At 47.0% G+C, this 21,612-nt stretch overlaps 1 protein-coding gene across 1 annotated transcript in view; it reads right to left on the reverse strand.

The window, feature by feature from the left end:
- LOC120944456 (contactin-associated protein-like 5) overlaps positions 1-21,612 on the reverse strand; it is a 189,918-nt gene that overhangs the window by 19,567 nt on the left and 148,739 nt on the right. The window contains exon 16 of the mRNA XM_040358515.1: positions 7,318-7,448. Coding sequence (XP_040214449.1) covers positions 7,318-7,448 — 131 coding nt within the window. The remainder of the gene's footprint in view (positions 1-7,317; positions 7,449-21,612) is intronic.

Genomic DNA, 21,612 nt, shown 5'->3' on the forward strand with positions numbered 1-21,612 from the left:
TACGCCTGCGTATCCATAGATACGCAGCGTAATTGCTAAGTAGCGCCGGCATATCTACTTTCTGTATTCAGAAAGCTAGATACACAGACTGTAGCCTAAGATACCACTGGCATAAGTCTCTTATGCTGTCGTATCTTAGGGTGCATTCTGACGCTGGCCGCTAGGTGGCGCACCCGTAGTTGTCAGCGTAGAGTATGCAAATTGCATACTTACGCCGATTCACAAACGCACGTGTGGTCGGCGCTCGTTTTTTACGTTGTTTGCGTACGCCGTTTTCGCCGTAAGGCTGCTCCTGCTATTAGGAGGCGCAGCCAATGGTAAGTATGCACGTCGTTCCCGCGTCGCGATTTTCGTAACTCGTTCGTGAATGGCGCTGGACGCCATTTACGTTCACGTCGAAGCCAATGACGTCCTTGCGACGTCATTTGCCGCAATGCACGTCGGGAAATTTTCCCGACAGAGCATGCGCAGTACGTTCGGCGCGGGAACGCGCCTAATTTAAATGATCCACGCCCCCTACGGGATCATTTAAATCACGCACGCTTACGCCGGCCCCTTTTACAATACGCCGCTGCAAATTACGGAGCAAATGCTTCGTGAATGCAGCGTAGCTCCAGTAATTTACGGAGGCGTAGCGTAAAAACAATACGCTGCGCCGCCGTATCAGTGCGCGCCCCTACCTGAATCTGGGCTAATGGTCCCAAAAATGTGTCAAAATTGTCCAAAGAGTCCGCCATAATGCCGCAGTCACGAAAAAAAATCGCTGATCGCCCCAATTAGTAGTAAAAAAAAAATATATATATAAAAATGCAATAAAACTATCCCCTATTTTGTAAACGCTATAAATGTTGCGCAAACCAACCGATAAACGCTTATTGCATTTTTTTCCCCAAAAATAGAAGAATACGTATCGGCCTAAACTGAGGAAAAAAAAAGTTTTTTTATATATTTTGGGGGGATATTTATTATAGAAAAAAGTAAAAAAATATTGCATTTTTTTCAAAACTGTCACTCTATTTTAGTTTATAGCGCAAAAAATAAAAACCGCAGAGGTGATCAAATACCACCAAAAGAAAGCTCTATTTGTGGGGAAAAAAAGGACGTCAATTTTGTTTGGGAGCCACGTCGCACGACCGCGCAATTGTCAGTTAAAGTGACGCAGTGCCGAATCGCAAAACCTGGCCTGGGCCTTTAGCTGCATTTTGGTCCGGGGCTTAAGTGGTTAATATCGGGTCATAAAACAGATATTAAGAATTCTGAAAGTCTACATTCCTTTTACGTTTTACTATTAAAATAACGCCAACGCCGTCTGAGACTTTTATTGGCGTCATTTTAAAAAGAAAATGTTGAAAAGGTCAAACTTTTTGCTGTAATTTCTTCTAAAATATGCTGAAATGACATTAGACTGCTACAAGTGCCGGTTGAATAATGGATTACAATGGGCTGCCGTGATATTTTGAAGGAACAAGCAACAAGAATTGCGGAATATTCTATTTACCGTATATACTCGAGTATAAGCCGAGTTTTTCAGCACATTGGGCTAGATTCAGATAGCCCGGCGTATTCTTCTGCTGGCATAACATATCTCAGATACGTTACGCCGCCGTAACTTAGGGTGCAAGTCTTGCATTCATAAAGAACTTGCGCCCTAAGTTATGGCGGCGTATCGTATGAGGTCCGGCGTAAGCCCGCCTAATTCAAATGTGGATGATGTGGGCGTGTTTTATCGAAATTTACTGTGACCCCACGTATTTGACGTTTTTTTAGGAACGGCGCATGCGCCGCTCGTGAAAGAATCCCAGTGCGCATGCTCGAAATTACGCCGCAAATCGTCAATGCTTTAGACGTGAACGTAACTTACGTACAGCCCTATTCGCGAACGACTTAGGCAAACGACGTAACATTTTCAAAATTCGACGCGGGGACGACGTCAATACTTAACATAGGATACGCCTCATATAGCAGGGTTAACTTTACGCCGGAAAAAGCCTAATGTAAACGGCGTAAAAAAAAATGCGCCAGGCAGACGTACGTTTGTGAATCGGCGTATCTACCTAATGAGCATATTCCTCGCGTAAATCGACGGAAGCGCCACCTAGCGGCCAGCGTAAAATTGCAACTAAGATACGACGGCGGAAGAGACTTACGGCAGTCGTATCTTAGCCTAATTTCGGCGTATCTTGCTTTCTGAATACAGAAAGAAGATACGCCGGCGCAGCTTTGAATTTACGCGGGGGGATCAATAGATACGTTGACATAAATTCTTTCCGAATCTAGCCCATTGTTTTGTGCTGAAAATGCCCCCCTCGGCTTATAATTGAGTCACCGTTTTGCGCCTGATCTCCCGGACTTTGGGGACCCGGTACTTGGCACACATGTAGCCCCATTTCTCCTCTACAATTGTGCAAAGTTGTTGTCCGGGGGACCTATGGCCGGGGAGCACCAATTTTTCAAACCGGGCACCCCTTCCATAGACTGCCATGTTAAACGGTAATTTCTCCAGTGAATTTGGGACCCGGTACCGGCCGAGGCATGGGCACAGTGAGGCATGGGCACAGTGAGGCATGGGCACAGTGAGGCATGGACACAGTGAGGCATGGGCACAGTGAGGTATGGATAAAGTGAGGCATGGGCACAGTGAGGCATGGGCACAGTGAGGCATGCACATGGAAACAGTGAGGCACAGTGAGGCATGCAGATGGACACCCTAGGCTTATACTCGAGTCAATACGTTTTCACATTTTTTGTGGTAAAATTAGGTGCCTCGGCTTATATTCGGGTCGGCTTATACTCGAGTATATACGGTAATAGTCGCAGCTTGATATTCAGGCAATCTAAAAAAAAAAGCAAATAAGTCTTCCCGGTGGACCTTCATCCTTGGTCTACCCAGATGTTAGGCAATAAGTACGAGCATAGGCGGGCACACAGGGTGTGCCAGGTGTGCCTGGGCACACCCTAATCACCTTATGTGGTGCAACCTTCCCCTGTTTAAACCCCTGATATTTCACCAAAGCCCCCTCCAACAGCATTGTAAGTTTTTTTGTAAATACAGTGGAACCTCGGATGACGAGCATAATCCATTCCAGGAGAATGCTCGTAATCCAAAGTACTCTGTCATGGATATGCAATAATGGCTGGCAGCTTACCTTTCTCTCCATGTGTTCATTAGAGGCCAGACTCTCTTATCTGGCTGCCTTTATCATCTCTCCTCCCTGTATGGCTCCACCTCAGGCCATCCCAAGAACTCTATATTAACCACTGCACTGCTGGTCTGCTTTGCTGATCAACGTTGTTTGTTAGTACTGTGTTCCTGCTTGCAGTGTGCTACGTTATCTCTGTGTAACGACTTTGCCTTGTCTCCGACTACTCCTGTTTGCCTGTGACCCTGACCCTTGGCCTGTCCCTTGGTTATTCTCGTCTGCTTGTTGCCCCAACCTCGGCTTACCCCTCACTATGTCTTGTGTCTTGAGTGGCTGCTTCCCCTCTCTCCCTACGGAGCGTGACCTATGGGACTCCGGGGGCCGCGACCTGGATCCAGTTGCAGCGAAGGCCATCCTCACCACTAGAGGCTCTGGTGAATACCAACTGGATCTTAGACTCCGCGTCCTGGGGAATCTTGGGCTCAAGGTTCCTGCAGGGTCCCTGTTTGAGTCCCAGCGAACCTCCCCTCCATATCCACTCTGTGGTCCATCCGCAGCAGTCTGCTATAGGGTTCACCACCTTGTGGTGCACCCCTGACTCCATCGGGGTGCACTTGTCATCTGGCCACAGGTGACCTGACATACTCAAAGCGAGTTTCCCCATTGAAGTCAATGGAAACAAAAATAATTTGTTCAGCATTGATTTCAATGGCATGCAATACCACATGGGGCGCCGGAGAGCACATGTAAAGACTCAAGGACAGCTCGGCTTACCTCGGCAAACCTCGGAAAGGCTCGGGAACAGAGTATTTCTGATTCTTTCCGAGCATTTCCGAACGGCTCTGGCACCCCCCCACCCCAGGCCAAACACGGAACAGCACACTGAATTAAAAAAAAAATTGGAAGAAAAAAATCTTTAAAAACAAATTAATTTGGAGAGGGGGGGGGGGGGGGGGTGGGGGTCGGGTAGGCTGTACTGGGCCCTGTGATTTCTAAAGGCAGCCCTCCCGATAAGCTCTGCCAGGATATGGTACTGCTCCAAAAATGTGCAAAAAAAAAAAAGTGAAAAGCACAATGCGGCAGCATCGTTCAGGTGTGAACAGGACCTTAAACATTGCCCCCATCACAAGTTAGCAGAACGTTCTAAACAACAACTTTGCTTTTATACTGAAAGGAAGAGTTGGGACTTAGGTACCTAGAAAAGTGATAACGGGTAATGGGTGTCTGACCAATTAATTGTATATTGTAACTGTACCCGCTGAATCTCAATATCCAGCACACAGGACAATACATGCATAAGGATAACATTTATTTCATATATAATACATTGTAGCATAATAACATTATAGTAAATAGTAGTAGCTTTATAAAACATCAGACACATTGGCCCGGATTCAGATAGAGATACGACGGCGTATCTCCGGATACGCCGTTGTATCTCTGAATTCGGCCGTCGTATCTATGCGCCTGATTCATAGAATCAGGGAGCCAGATACATGAAGAGATACGACGGCGGATCTCCTGATGCCGTCGTATCTCTGAGATCCGACGGTCGGATCTATGCGCCTGATTCATAGAATCAGGTTCCGCATAGATCTCCCTTAGATCCGACTGGTGTAAGTGACTTACACCGTCAGATCTTAGGCTGCAATCTACCGCCGGCCGCTAGGTGTCGTCGTGTTTTTTTACGCGTTGGATATGCAAATGAGGAGAACCGCAGATTCAAGACCGAACGCCCGCCCGTCGCTTTTTTTTACGTCGTTTGCGTTCGGCTTTTTCCGGCGGATAGTTACCCCTGCTATATGAGGGGTAGCTAATGTTAAGTATGGCCGTCGTTCCCGCGCCGAGATTCAAATTTTTACATCATTTGCGTAAGTCGATCGGGAATTCGGATGGCCGGAATTTACATACCTGCCGAAAACAATGACGTCCTAGCGATGTCATTTGGAGCATGCGCACTGGGAAATTTCGCCGGCGGCGCATGCGCAGTTAAATCGGCGCGGGAACGCGCCTGATTTAAATTGTACACTCCCCCTAGCCGCGGAATTTGAACTCCGCCGGGGGAGTTACGATCCGACGGTGCAATTTTCGAGGTAAGTGCTTTGTGAATACTGCACTGGCCTCGATAAATTGCACCGGCGGATCGTAAATCACATAGATTACGCGGATCTAAAGATCCGCTAATCTATGTGAATCTAGCCCAGGTTACGCATAGATCTCCTTAGATCCGCCAGGTGTAAGTGACTTACACCGTCGGATCTTAGGCTGCAATCTCACGCTGGCCGCTAGGTGGTGCTTCCGTTTGTAAACGCGACAAATATGCAAATGAGGAGTTACGCCGTTTGCGTTCGTTTTTTTCCGGCGTATAGTTACCCCTGCTATATGCGGCATATCCTATATTAAGTATGGCCGTCGTTCCCGGGTCGAATTTTGCATTTTTTACGTTGTTTGCGTAAGTCGTTTGCGTAAGCCGGTCGCGAATACGGATGGACGTAATTTACGTTCACGTCGAAAACAATGACGTCCTAGCGACGTCATTTGGAGCAATGCACGCTGGGAAATTTAGCGGACGGTGCATGCGCAGTTCGTTCGGCGCGGGGTCGCGCCTGATTTAAATTCTACACGCCCCCTAGCCGCGGAATTTGAATTCCGCCGGAGGATTTACGATCCACCGCCACAACTTTAGAGGCAGGTGCTTTCTGAATAAAGCACTTGCCTCAAAAACGTGCGCTGGCGGATCGTAAATCAGATAGGTTACGCGGATCTAATGATCCGCTAACCTATCTGAATCTAGCCCATTGATCCATATATCACATAATAGACATATAAAAAAATCATGATTGTTACAGCACAATACAAATAAAAAATAGTAAAAATAATAAAACGATCCCATATAGTAAACATGTTTTAGAATAGGAATGACTCGACGTGTTTCGTAAAAATCTCCACTCATCAGGAGAAGATGCTGATATATATATCTGAAGTTGATAAAGTTTTGTAAAATGTAACAATTGGTAAAGGGTCTTAGATGACAGGAGAGTATAGGGGGAAGAAGAGAGAGGAAAAAATATAAACCAGTGTGGGACAAAAAAAAAAATGAACATATCCCAAACTTGCAGATCACCCGTGGGTCTGATTGATGGCGATAAGGCCTGCAAGCCGTCTGGACAAGTCATACTTTGCTTTATCAGTCAAAAGATTAACCCAAATACATAAGACATATTTTCAACAAAATGTTTGTGCTAACAAGATATGCGGTAATATACAGGGTGGGCCATTTATATGGATACACCTTAATAAAATGGGAATGGTTGGTGATATTAACTTCCTGTTTGTGGCACATTAGGATATGTGAGGAGGGAAACTTTTCAAGATGGGTGGTGACCATGGCGGCCATTTTGAAGTCGGCCATTTTGAATCTAACTTTTGTTTTTTCAATAGGAAGAGGGTCATGTGACACATCAAACTTTTTGGGAATTTCACAAGAAAAACAATGGTGTGCTTGGTTTTAACATAACTTTATTCTTTCATGAGTTATTTACAAGTATCTGACCACTTATAAAATGTGTTCAATGTGCTCTCCAGTGACATGCGGCGAGTGCCACTGATGTTTCTTTATTAGACCCCTTTCACACTGGATACCCCTATACCGGAGCATTAAAATCGCGGTAAAACACAGCTATTTTACCGCAAATTTACCGCAATTTTAACGCTCCGCTATAGGCGTATCCAGTGTGAAAGGGGTCTAATGAAGAAACATCAGTGGCTGTCCTACTTTCATTCAGCAAGAGCCCACAGCGTAGCACTCGCCGCATGTCACTGGAGAGCACATTGAACACATTTTATAAGTGGTCAGAAACTTGTAAATAACTCATGAAAGAATAAAGTTACGTTAAAAACAAGTGCACCATTGTTTTTCTTGTGAAATTCCCAATAAGTTTGATGTGTCACATGACCCTCTTCCTATTGAAAAACAAAAGTTGGATTCAAAATGGTCGACTTCAAAATGGCCGCCATGGTCACCACCCATCTTGAAAAGTTTCCCCCCTCACATATACTAATGTGCCACAAACAGGAAGTTAATATCACCAACCATTCCCATTTTATTAAGGTGTATCCATATAAATGGCCCACCCTGTATATAGAACAGAACACAGACATGGGATAGGCTTGTTACCTGGATCATCAGTTCCTTCCCTTCTCTGTTGATTTTTACATGGTGCAGCTTTCGGTTGTCCAGTCTTTTCGAGTCTAACGTAAACACATACATCCCGTCTTTGCCAATTTTGTATCTCACTTGTAAACTACCTGGAAAAAAGGAATGAGAAAATAAGAGGAAGAATAGGAAACCTAAACCCTGTTATTATATATACCGTATTTATCGGCGTATACTGTGCACTTTTTTGCCCGGAAATTCAGGTATATGCCGATACCCGCTTCCCGCGCTGAGTTTGAACTACTGCGCCGGCATATACCGAGCGCAGTACACTCGTGTATAGTCGGGCAGGCTCGGCTCCTCTTGCAGTCATGTCCTGGACGTACAGGACGCACAGGAGGTGACCGCGAGAGGAGCCGAGCCTGCCCGACTATACACGAGTGTACTGCGCTCGGTATATGCCGGCGCAGTAGTTCAAACTCAGCGCGGGAAGCGGGGATCGAGCTGGGAGGACACCGCAGAAGGACGCCGGACCCGACGAGGAGGACACCACCGAAGCCGCGGACAGACGCCGGACCCGACGAGGCCGCCGATGGACGCCGCGCAAGACACCAAAACTGTAAGTACTAAAATCTTTTTTTTACAGGAATGCGGGTCCACTTTAGGGGTGCGCGCTATACGCCGGAGCGCGCAATACCCCGTATATATACTCGAGTATAAGCCAAGTTTTTCATCACCTTTTTGCGCCTGATCTCCTGGACTTTGGGGACCTGGTACCGGCCGTCCGTAGGTCCCCTGGACCCCAAACTTGGCACACATTTAGCCACACTCTTCCTCTACAAATGTGCAAAGGTTGTTGTCCGGGGGACATGTAGCCACATTTCTTCCCTACAAGTGTGCAAAGTTTGTTGTCTGGGGGGCCTACGCCTGGGGAGCACCAATTTTTCAAAGCCGGGCACCCCTTCCATAGACTCCCATGTTAAATGTCAGTCTAGTCATGGACACAGTGACGTACCTGAATCTACCCCATTGCGTGCGCCTCCTAATAGCAGGAACAACCTTACGCCGAAAAAGCCTAACGTAAACGACGTAAATAAATTGCGCCGGGCGTACGTACGTTTGTGAATCGGCGTATCTAGTTAATTTGCATAATCTACGCCGACAACAACGGAAGCGCCCCTAGCGGCCAGCGTAAGAATGCACCCTAAGATACGACGGCGTAAGAGACTTATGCCAGTCGTATCTTAGGCTAATGTCGGCGTATCTTGCTTTCTGAATACAGAAAGTAGATACGCCGGAGCAGCTTTGGAATTACGCGGCGTATATATATGGATACACCGGCGTAATTCTTTCCTGAATCTAGCCCATTGGTGTCAATGGTTAGTAATCTGAAAAGCAGAAGTTGCCCATTTCCCAAGTAACCCCTAGCAACCTTAGGAGGAACCCTGGGGTTCCACAGAGCCCTAGTTGAAAAAAAAAAAGGAGAAGCCCACCAAGTACCCCCCAATCTCCGCACCAAAACGACATTAGACATATTTTTTGACCCGCGGCTTTCATTGCACAGGTCCCTTTTTGTAGAGTCCTCTGGGAAAACCTGTACAAACACCATATATCCCAAGATATATTGCAAATTGAATTTTCATAAGAGGCCGTCGCACATTTACTGAAACAAATCATGTTTTCAATTACTTTGCCCAATAATTACATGTCTGTTGGGTGATTTACGCTCCCTTGTGTATTTCACGCGTGAAGTTTAATAATTTAGTATAATAGTAAAACCATAACCTAATTACGCAGCTCCTGTATTGGCGGGGCGAGAAAGAAACATTTCCCTTTCCTTGTTTTAGTGCAATTACGATGTCCATCGACTGGACCGCAGACAGAGTCTGTATGTGTATATTTTAATCCCCGGAATACCGGCGCGGTTGTTTCAGAGTTATAATTAATGCAGTTCTCAGATGTTTGTATTTACTGCTTAGATAATCCGTGCAGGGATTTCATTGTACTTTACAGTTTATATGAAACAATTCAATTTTTATTGTGTTTACAGTGTGTACTTTTATTTTTGTTTATTTTTGTCCTACATTCCTGTTCCGTAAAACGCAAGATCACCTAAAAAGACATTCAACCAGGAAGACTGAGGACAACCTGTGAGTGCAGGGCATCATGAACCTGGCCCCTCAGGGGGCATCACCAGGGCTGCCGATAAGGGGCGTGGCCAACACTCCCATACAGAACCCAGGCTCCACTGGGTCACCAGCAGGGTCCAGGTTTAGCTGGAAACTAGGATGAGTCTGACTGGTTGGGAGGCCATCAGATAGATGCCAGCTGGCTCAATCTCTAGAATTTCACACAGTAGGGCCTGTCAGGTAGACTGTATGAGGCTCGGCATCAACACTGACAGTGATGCAGAGAGTGGTATTGACCACATTGTGTCAGTTCCACTCTCTGCATCATTGAGGAACACACCCCCAGAGGAAAGAGAAAGAGGACTCTGTGCGACACATGGCTGGAATGAAGACTAAGGACATCCAGTGAGTGCAGGACGTCATGAACCCATCCTCTGAGGGGGCATCACCAGGGCTTCTGATAAGGGGTACAGCCAGCCCTCCCGTACAGGACAGAGGCTTCACTGGGTCACCAACGGGGCCCAGGTTCAGCTGGAAACTAGGATGAGTCTGACTGGTTGGGAGGCCATCACCCAGTAGGATCTGTCAGGTAGACTGTATGGGGACCATATGATTTTAATGGCAGCCATAGTCAACACCACTCATATACTGAGTGGTGCTGACCATATTGCATCAGTGCTGCTCTCTGCATCATTGAGGAGCACTCACTGCCAGGAGGAAAGAGAAAGATGACTCTGCGTGACACATGGCTGGAATGAAGACTAAGGACATTGAGTGAGTGCAAGACATCATGAACCTATTCCCTGAAATGGTATCACCAGGGCTTCTGATAGGGGGTACAGTGAGCCAGCCCTCCCGTACAGGACAGGGGCTCCACTGGGTCGCCAGCAGGGCCCAGGTTCATCTGGAAACTAGGATGAGTCTGACTGGTTGGAATGCCATTTGTCAGATGCTAGCTGGCCCCATCTCTGGAATTTCACACAGTAGGGCCTGTCAGGTAGACTGTATGAGGCTCGGCATCAACACTCACATACAATGATGCAGAGAGTGGTTTTGACCACATTGTGTCAGTTCCCCTCTCTGCATCATTGAGGAACACTCACCCCCAGAGGAAAGAGAAAGAGGACTCTGCGCGACACATGGCTGGAATGAAGACTAAGGACATCAAGTGAGTGCAGGACGTCATGAACCCATCCTCTGAGGGGGCATCACCAAGGCTTCTAATAGGGGGTACAGCCAGCCCTCCCATACAGGACCCAGGCCCTACTGGGTCAAAAACTGGGCCCAAGTTTAGCTGGAAACCAGGATGAGTCTGATTGCTTGGGATGCCAACTGTCAGACTTCACCCAGTAGGATCTGTCAGGTGGACTGTACGGGGCCCCATGATTTTTAATGGCAGACCTGGGCATCACCACTCACATACTGAGTGGTGCTGACCATATAGCTTCAGTGCTGCTCTCTGCATCATTGAGGATCACCCACTGCCAGAAGGAATGAGAAAGAGAACTCCACGTGACACATGGCTGGAATGAAGACTAATCCATGACGACATCACGGAGATGGTGGGTGTTAGAGACCTTGCGCTCCTCCACCTTAGTATTAATGTTATTATTACTAGTAGTATTATAGTATTCATTGTATAAGTATTAATAGTATTATTAGTAGTAGTATTAGTCTTAAAGTGGAGTTCCACCCATAAATATAACATTACATCAGTAGTTTTAAAAAAATGTCATTAGTCCTTTAAGAAAAAAAAAATTGTTTTAGATGCCTTCAAAGTGTTGTTGCTAGGCAGAATAGTTAATCTTCCCACTTCTTGCACCTAGGTGCTTAATGCTTCCTAACCTACACCGTACAGACTCCTGGGAATGTAGTGGGTGTAACTTTCCAGGAGTCTGTGCACTCCCCAGTCTCGAAGAATCATGTGACTTGGACAGTACAGGTGCTGAAACCTGATCTGAAACCTATTACACTGCTTGTGCAGCACTGAGCATGTGCAAGATCTGCAAGGCTGAAATCCAGGAAGTCATACAGTCTGGCTTCATGATGCCCACACTTAAGATGGCCCCAGTCAATTTCTGTTTTATAAAGTGTCTAAATGCTGTAACAACCTAACAAAACGGACCTTAGTTTACAGACTAACTTTACTAGAATACATTAAGCTTGTGTATTACAGGGGTATTCATATTTAAAAAGTGAAATTGTGGCCGGAACTCCGCTTTAATATTATTATTATTACCATAGCTCCCAACTGTCCCTTATTTTGAGGGACTGTCCCTGGTTTGGAGCAATGTCCCTCTGTCCCTCATTCTCCTCATTTGTCCCTCATTTTGGTCTGATCTATACAGATGTATATAAAATGCACTTTTTATCTATCAAAACGTGTTTCCCAGCACTAAACCTTTCATCTGATTTCTAAATTGCTGCATTTGTAAATTCCAAAAGCCAATATAAAGGAATAGTAGTGGTAAAAAAAGCCCTTGTGGGTGTAACCAATCTTATTTTTTTGTACAATTCTCCTTTAAGGGGGCGTGGCAAGGGGTGTGTCCTATGCCTGCATACTTTTGCTGATAGGTGTCCCTCATTCCCATCTCAAAAAGTTGGGAGGTATGATATTACTATTATTAGTAGTAGAAGTATAAGCATGATGATTATTATTAGTAGTATTAGTATTATAGTTTTAGTATTATTATTAGCAGTAGTAATATAAGCATGATTATTAGTATTAGTATTAGCATTATTAGTAGTATTATAGTATTATTATTATTATTATTAGTTTTAGTATTATTATCGTTATTAGTAGTAGTAGCATTATTTGTACCAGTATTATAGTTTTTGTTTTTATTATTATTATTATTATTATTATTATAGTAGTATTATAGTACTATTATAATTAGTGGCCTAGATTCAAGAAGCAATTGCGTCTGCGTAACCATAGTTACGCAGCGCAATTGCTTACTTGCGCCGGCGTTACGAATGCTCCTGATTCAGGAACCTCGTTTTGCCGACGGCAGCCTAAGACATGACTAGCATAAGGCTCTTATGCCCTCATATTTTAGGCTGCATTCTTACGTTGGCCGCTAGGGGGCGTTCCCATTGTGGTCAGCGTATAGTATGCAAATTGCACACTAACGCTGATTCACAACCCTACGCGAGCCCTGCGTGCGTAGTTTACGTTTTTTCCGTCCGTCGGGTTTCACGTAAGGCTGCTCCTTCTAATAGCAGGGGCAGCCAATGTTACGTATACCCGTCGTTCCCGCGTCGCGAAGTTTAAATTTTACGTCGTTTGCGTAAGTGAATTGTGAATGGCGCTGGAATCCATCCACGTTCACTTTGAAGCAAATGACGTCCTTGCGACGTCATTTGCCGCAATGCACGTCGGGAAAGTTTCCCGACGGAGCATGCGCCCTACGCTCGGCGCGGGAACGCGCCTAATTTAAATGATTCCCGCCCCCTACGGGATCATTTAAATTGCGCGCGCTTACGCCGGGCATTTTGCCAGAGCGCCCACGCAATTTACGGAGCTTCTGCTCCGTGAATCGAGGGCAGCGCAAAATATTTGCGGGGGCGCAGGGCAAAATCGTTGCCCTGCTCCCCCGCAAATATCGCGCAAATGTACCTGAATCTGGGCCATTGTTATTAGTAGTAGTATTTGTACCAGTATGATAGTTTTATTATTATTATTATTATTATTATTATTATTATTATTATTATAGTATTATTAGTATTATATAACTATTATAATTAGTATTAGTACTGTTTTTTATATTATTTTTTTATAAAAAAAAATTCGCAATTTTATTCAGCATTTTTATTTAAATTTAAATTGATCTCAGATCTCATGCTGGAATTATCCTCTTTAATGGATTTGAAGAGTGTGTAGGGGGGGTGGGGGAGGGGGGGAGGCAGTTATGACAATACATTACATGTATTTATCTGATGTGTGACAAATCTCTCTCTTAGTAATTAGCTGCTCCGGGGTGAGACGACACGTTGGGATTCAGTTGTGGCACCACATAATTGTCATCGGGGGCGCGGGGGGTGGGGGCCCTGCGCACAATTGTGTTTACTCGTTAATTGGGTCCATGGAGATCCTCAATGCCATTATCTACTGTCAGGAGAAACACGAGATCTCCATCAACCCCCCCCCCCCTCCCCCCCCCCAAAGGAAATCATTCTTCACAAACACATAATTCACTTACACGGGACTCCGTCCAACATAGAGTGACATGACAGAGAGGCGGGGCTTCCATTGCCGAGTAATCAGTGGCGGAGAGAGGCGGGGCTTCCATTGCCGAGGAATCAGCGGTGTAAAATCTCATCAAAGAGTTAGAAAATTAAATAAAAGATTCCCTAGAGATCTCTGAGGATTATTATCCCCTCTGTTGTGTCCGGTGGGCATTACTACTTCATACGAATTGGGACCACAACTGCCCTTCAATGCCGCGCAAACACATGTGGATCCGGCATGGGTATGTGGGCTTTTAGGGGTTAGGCGAGGAGGCGACATGACCCCCTCCTTGTCACACACCCTCTGAAAAGCGTTCTTCAGAGGGACTAACGTGAGACGCGGGGGGGGGTTCCAGAAAAAGGACACCCTGAGATGTGGGGGGGCTTCCAGAACAAGGACACCCTGAGACGTGGGGGGGGGGGAGTTCCAGAACAAGGACACCCTGAGATGTGGGGGGCGGTTTCAGAACAAGGACACCCTGAGATGTGGGGGTTCCAGAACAAGGACACCCTGAGACGTGGGGGGGGGGAGTTCCAGAACAAGGACACCCTGAGATGTGGGGGGCGGTTTCAGAACAAGGACACCCTGAGATGTGGGGGTTCCAGAACAAGGACACCCTGAGACGTGGGGGGGGGGGCAGAACAAGGACACCCTGAGATGTGGTGGTTCCAGAACAAGAACACCCTGAGACGTGGGGGGAAGTTCCAGAACAAGTACACCCCGAGACGTGGGGGGGGGGGTTCCAGAACAAGGACACCCTGAGACGTGGGGGGGTTCCAGAACAAGGACACCCTGAGACTTGGGGGGGGTTCCAGAACAAGGACACCCTAAGAGGTGGGGGGTTCCAGAACAAGGACACCCTGACACATGGGGGGGGGTCCAGAACAATTACACCCTGAGATAATGGGGTTCCAGAACAAGGACACCCTGAGACGTGGGGGGGGGTTCCAGAACAAGGACACCCTGAGATAATGGGGTTCCAGAACAAGGACACCCTGAGACATGGGGGGGTTTCCAGAACAAGGACACCCTGAGATGTGGGGGTTCCAGAACAAGGACACCCTGAGACGTGGGGGGGGGGGCAGAACAAGGACACCCTGAGATGTGGTGGTTCCAGAACAAGAACACCCTGAGACGTGGGGGGAAGTTCCAGAACAAGTACACCCCGAGACGTGGGGGGGGGGGGTTCCAGAACAAGGACACCCTGAGACGTGGGGGGGTTCCAGAACAAGGACACCCTGAGACTTGGGGGGGGTTCCAGAACAAGGACACCCTAAGAGGTGGGGGGTTCCAGAACAAGGACACCCTGACACATGGGGGGGGGTCCAGAACAATTACACCCTGAGATAATGGGGTTCCAGAACAAGGACACCCTGAGACGTGGGGGGGGTTCCAGAACAAGGACACCCTGAGATAATGGGGTTCCAGAACAAGGACACCCTGAGACATGGGGGGGTTTCCAGAACAAGGACACCCTGAGATGTGGGGGTTCCAGAACAAGGACACCCTGAGACGTGGGGGGGTTCAAGCACAAGGACACCCTGAGACGTGGGGGGAGGGGGTTCCAGAAGGACACCCCGACACTTCATCCAGCCAGCCCTTGAACCTACAGGATTCCGGCACGCCGATTTCGGCACATTGGTTGATCTCGGAATTCCCAGGCGGCGCGGGGGAACTTGTCCTAAATTGAGTGCCTGGCCGGCACGTCATAAAGCGACTCCATTATCGGATTCCCATTTAAATGCCACTTTCCTTCTTCTACTGATAAAAGGATGAGATCCCGGCTGATACATTTCTAAAGAAACAGAGTCATCGGCGATACATTGTATCAAAAGCTTCCTTTTATCTACAAGAAGAAAGTCTCCTCCAGATAGTGGACTGCCGCCAAAATCCAACTAAAAGCGCATTAAACCCGAAAGCAAAACATTTATTGTATCTACTAAGACCAAACCTTTCCTGACACGCATTTTACATGTACAAATCTGTATTTTTTTGCTCGAAAAATTACTTAGAACTCCAAAATATTATACAGTATCTCCCAAAAGTAAGTACACCCCTTACAGGGTGTCAGTCTGACACCCCGCAACACCGATCCGTCGGAGACTCTTTACCACGTGATCAGCCGTGTCCAATCACGTCTGTCAGACGCGAGTAGAGGAGAGCCGACCGGCTGCTCCTCTGACAGGGGGGGGGGGTTTGTGCTGATTGATTATCAGCACAGCTCCCCCAAGGATGCCCACACTGGACCACCAGGGATGCCACTAGACCACCAGGGATGCAAAACACAGGTATGCCACCCGAGACCACCAGGGCATCACTGATTGGCAGGCATTGTTTGGCACTGATTGGCATCCATTAGTACAACACATACGTTAGTGCCACCTATCAGTGCCCATCTATGCCCATCCGTGCCACCTATCAGTGCCCATCCATGCTGCCATCCATGCTGCCATCCATGCTGCCTATTAGTGCCCATCCATGCTGTCTATCCGTGCCCATCCATGCCACCTATCCGTGCCCATCCCTGCCACCTATCCGTGCCACCTATCCGTGCCCATCCGTGTCACCTATCTGTGCCCATCCATGCCGCCTATCTGTGCCCATCCATGTTGCCTATCAGTGTCAGTGACACTTTTCGGTAGGGGGGCGTGTTTGATGGTAATGAGGCTTGACCTCACGTTTTTGACGTTTTTTTTTCACTGCGCATGCGCCGGGCGACTACATTTCCCAGTGTGCATTGCGGTTACGTACGCCGCACGGGCCTATTGATTTCGACGTGGACGTAAACGACGTAAATCCCGATTCGCGAACGTCTTACGCAAACGACGTAAAAAATTCGAATCTCGCGGCGGGAACGGCGGCCATACTTTAACATTGTTATTCCACCTAATAGATGGAATAACTTTAGGCCTGTAATGCGCTACGGAAACGGCGTAAAATTACTGCGGCGGCTGGGCGTACGTTCGTGAATCGGCGTATCAACTCATTTAGATATTCTACGCCGGCCGCAATGGAAGCGCCACCTAGCGGCCATCCAAAATATTGCAACCTAAGATAGGACGGCGCAAGCCATCTTATCTTAGTTATGTTAAAGCGTATCTCTGTTTGAGAATACACTTAAACATAAGTCGGCGTAGATTCTAAGTTAGGTCGGCTTATCTACTGATAAGCCGGCCTAACTCTACCTGAATCTACCTATTTGTATCTCCAATGTTGTGTAGTGAGTGTACAGCTTGTATAACAGTGTAAATTTGCCGTCCCCTCAAAATAACTCAACTCACAGCCATTAATGTCTAATGATGGGCACGGTGAGGCTGCAAATGGGCATAGTGAGGCTGCAAATGGGCATGGTGAGGCTGCAAATGGGCATGGTGAGGCTGCAAATGGGCATAGTGAGGCTGCAGATGGGCATGGTGAGGCTGCAGATGGGCACAGTAAAGCTGCAAATGGGCATAGTGAGGCTGAACATGGGCACAGTAAAGCTACAAATAGGCATAGTGAGGCTGCAGATGGGCACGGCGAGGCTGCAAATGGGCACAGTAAAGCTGCAAATGAGCATAGTGAGGCTGCAGGTGGGCACAGCGAGGCTGCAAATGGGCACAGTAAAGCTGCAAATGGGCATAGTGAGGCTGCAGATGGGCATGGTGAGGCTGCAAATGGGCACAGTAAAGCTGCAAATGGGCATAGTGAGGCTGAACATGGGCACAGTAAAGCTACAAATAGGCATAATGAGGCTGCAGACGGGCACAGTTGACCCTCTTTTCCACTTATAGTAGCTGCTGCATTTCCCACCCTTTACACGAGTCAATGCGTTTTCCCATTTTTTTTTGTGGGAAAATTAGGTGCCTCAGGTTATATTCGGGTCGGCTTATACTCCAGTATGTGTATATATATATATATATACCGTATTTATCGGCGTATACCGCGCACTTTTTTATACGCCGATACCCGCTTTCCCGCGCCGAGTTTGAATACTGCGCCAGCATATACCGAGCGCAGTACACTCGTGTATCTTCGGGCAGTCTCGGCTCCTCTCGCGCTGAAGTCCTGGACGTACAGGACATGAGCGCGAGAGTAGCCGAGCCTGCCCGACTATACACGAGTGTACTGCGCTCGGTAAATGCCCGGCGCAGTATTCAAACTCGGCGCGGGAAAGCGGGAAACGAGCGGGGAGGACGCCGCAGAAGGACGCCGAACCCGACGAAGAGGACACCCGAAGCCGCAGACGGACGCCGGACCCGACGAGGCCGCCGATGGACGCCGCGCAAGACACCAAAACTGTAAGTACAAAAATCTTTTTCCCACAGGAATTTCGGGGGGCAACTTTACGGGTGCACGCTATACGCGGGAGCGCGCTATACCCCAATAAATACGGTAGGTGCCTCGGTTATATTCGGGTCGGCTTATACTCAGCAGTATGTATATATATTAGTGCTGTCAAACGATTAAAATTTTTAATCGCGATTAATCGCATTAATGTCATAGTTAACTCACGATTAATCTATCTAATTTATGACGAATTTCCCCACAAATATCGCACAATTCTGCAAGTGATTATAATTTATTATCGCTGTTTTCTAGCTGATCTAAAACCATTTTTGACATAAAGGGACACTTTTGGACAATCTACAGTTTTCAGGCAGAAAGAATAGTTTTTATTTTATAAAAGTACATGCAGGGCACAGGGCAGACCACTAGGGACAAGGGGGGTGTGTATTTTTTACATACAGTACTGTAATCTATAAGATTACAGTATACTGTGTGTATTGTGTTTGTTTACTTTTTTAAATTTGGCGCCGTTCTCCGCTCCCGTGCGTCGTAACGTCGCAGGGAACGGAGCTCGGCGGCACACAGGCACTGTGAATCGAGCGAGGAGGACCCGCCGAGCGAGGAGGAACCGCCAAGCGAGGAGGACCCGCCAAGCGAGGAGGACCCGCTCGATCACACAGCGGGGTGGCATCGCTGGATCCAGGGACAAGGTGAGTAACTTGCCTGTGAATCCAGCGAGAAGGTAAGCCGCGCCGCGCCGCTGCACACTCTGCATGTCCACCCCGAGGGCTCCTGCGTTAATCGCGCGATAAAAATATTGACGGCGTTAACATGGGTTTGCGTTAACGCCGTTATTATCGCGTTTAACGCACAGCCCTAATATATATATATGATATTTTGTCCAAAGAGGGGAAAATGAGGGTGAAAGATCCTTTAATATCTCTCAAAATTCAAATAATATAAAATTCAATACACAAAATATTTTTTTTAGACCGCCATATTTCTGCCCAATCCCCGGGGGAAGTCCATGGCCAACGTTTCATTATCACACATGTGCGTTGTGAACAGATGGTGCCTACAGAGGTGATCACTCCATATATACGCACGCACTATATGAAATAAATTACCGCGCTCCAAAGACGGTTCTAAAGGTTCCTTAATCTTATATCGGTCAATTTGAGGTGACAGCTAATATTCGCCTTCTCTCCTGAGATATTATCGGGAATAAAGATTGCAGACAGCTGCGGGTTTCTCTCTAAAATAGACAGGAATTAAAGCGCTGCAATCTGCCGCGCTGGTTCCCGACTCAGCAGATACAATAGATGCAAATTGCGAGTACATTTTGTTGATCGTCTTGCTGTGCGCAACACATTGACATAAATAGGGGGGTTCAATCAATCATGTTACATTGTAACAAGGTTCTGAAGTTCAGCCGGGAAATAAATTCTGCCTTTAATAAGATATTTATTCATGGCGGAACAAGTGCGCTCCTTAGTTCTGGAGATAGATGGGGAAGGTTCCCCCCGAAATAAAACTCAACATTCCATTTATGTGCAAATAATGTCCAATAATAGGAATCTGGGTTTTTATAAGCTGGAATAACAATAAGATGAAAAAAATAAAATAAAAAACAATCGGTGCCAAAGGGCAACTTCCATTGTAATGGGCAGATAGGAATATGGAAAATTAGATGGATTTACGTAGGGCGACGTATGTTTCAGCCGGCGTAGCGTATTGTATTTACGCTACGCCGCCGTAAGTCAGAGCGGAAAGTGCTGTATTCACAAAGCACTTGCGTCCTAAGTTGCGGCGGCGTAACAGAAATGGGGCCGACGTAAGCGCGCCTAATTCGGATGAGGGGGCGTGTTTTATATAAATGATTGGTGACCCGACGTGATTGAAGTTTTTTACGAACGGCGCATGCGCCGTCCGTGTACATATCCCAGTGTGCATTGCTCCAAAGTACGCCGCAAGGACGTATTGGTTTCGACGTGAACGTAAATTACGTCCAGCCCCATTCACGGACGACTTACGCAAACGACGTAAAATTTTAACATTTCGACGCGGGAACGACGGCCATACTTAACATTGACTAGGCCAGCTATTTGTTCGACTAACTTTACGTCGGAAAAAGCCATACGTAAACGACGTAAAAAAAATGCGATGGGCGCACGTACGTTCGTGAATCGGCGTATCTAGTCATTTACATATTCTACGCCAAACTCAACGGAAGCGCCACCTAGCGGCCAGCGGAAAAATTGCACCCTAAGATACGACGGCGTAGGAGACTTACGCCGCTTGTATCTTAGCCTAATTTAAGCGTATCTGGTTTCCAGAATACGCTTAAATTTAGGACGGCGTAGATTCAGAGTTACGTCGGCGTATCTACTGATACGCCAGCGTAAAGCTTTCTCAATCTGGCTATATGTTTACAATATTTGTATTTTTTTTACCTTACACACTTTTTTAAGCTTTCTCTTTTACATTAAATCAAAATGTATCAAATTTAGGTTCCATGCACACTGTAAAAGGCAAAGGTGGGATCCAAAATCCACAAGTCTTCTAAAGCCCCGTACGGACTTTTTCCGTCGGAAATTACGATCGCGTGTATGCCCCATCCGAGTAATTCCATCGGACATGCCGATAAATTTCATCAGAGTTTAGATAGAGAACATGTTGGCCCAGATTCATAAAGAGCAAGGCGCACATTACGCCGCCGTAGAGTAACCTCCGTACGCCACGCCAATGCAGCGCAGCGTGGATTTCGAAGGCGCACGTCGGCGTAGGTGGAAGTGGGCGTGAACCCACGCAAATGATGGGCCGAGCGCCAGACAGGTACGTATCACGAACTGCGAATGCGCCGTGACGTGGACGCAAGCCTCACAACCACGCCGGCACAACTGCCTAAGCTACGCCGGATCACTGCGCACGCCGTGAACGTAACGTACGCCCAGCCAGACACACATCCAACGCACATTACGCCGACTTGTGTTTCCAGGTGCAGACCTGTGCATGTCTGTTCCTGGGTTGCACTTCATTTATGGGGAATAACTGGGAAGAACCCACTGTCACTGTGTGTTTTGAAGGGGGCTGTGGGCTGGCCTCCTACCCACAGACTATGGACCAGCAGAGAACGAGAGACTTGGGGACAAAATGGTGGTAATATAATGTAATTATGTGCCTATATAAGTTGCATTCCTTCTCCCCATCCTCCCCCTCTTGTTATTGTGTTTAATTATACTATGTCATGGCATGTAGACAAAAGGTGTGGAGATGCATCACAGCGGGGGATGTGTAAGGAGGGGCTGCCTGTGTGCCATAATCTCTGTATGTGTTTCAACTGTAGTTTCTGTTTGAATGTACAAGTGTCGAGTTCCCATTGGTTCTTCCTTGTCCCCTACTCCCTTTATGAAAAAGGCTAAGGGGAGTGTCCCTAACTATGTGTATAGGTGTATGTTATGTACTTAATAAACAGTTTATGCTCTGCATGTTTAACCCTCAACTTCTGTGTGGTTTGCCTCGTGATTGGAGGTTAAGGGCTATTTTCACCCCCAACCAGGAGGACAACAAAGCAACCCAACTAAGATCACAATACATCCAGTCAGGAGTTGAGTAGCCTAGGACCATAACATGATTCCCACATATCACCACCATTTGCACCCCCAACCAAGAGGACAACAAAGCACC

Source organism: Rana temporaria, chromosome 6 (assembly GCF_905171775.1).
Source record: "Rana temporaria chromosome 6, aRanTem1.1, whole genome shotgun sequence".
NCBI lineage: Eukaryota > Metazoa > Chordata > Amphibia > Anura > Ranidae > Rana > Rana temporaria.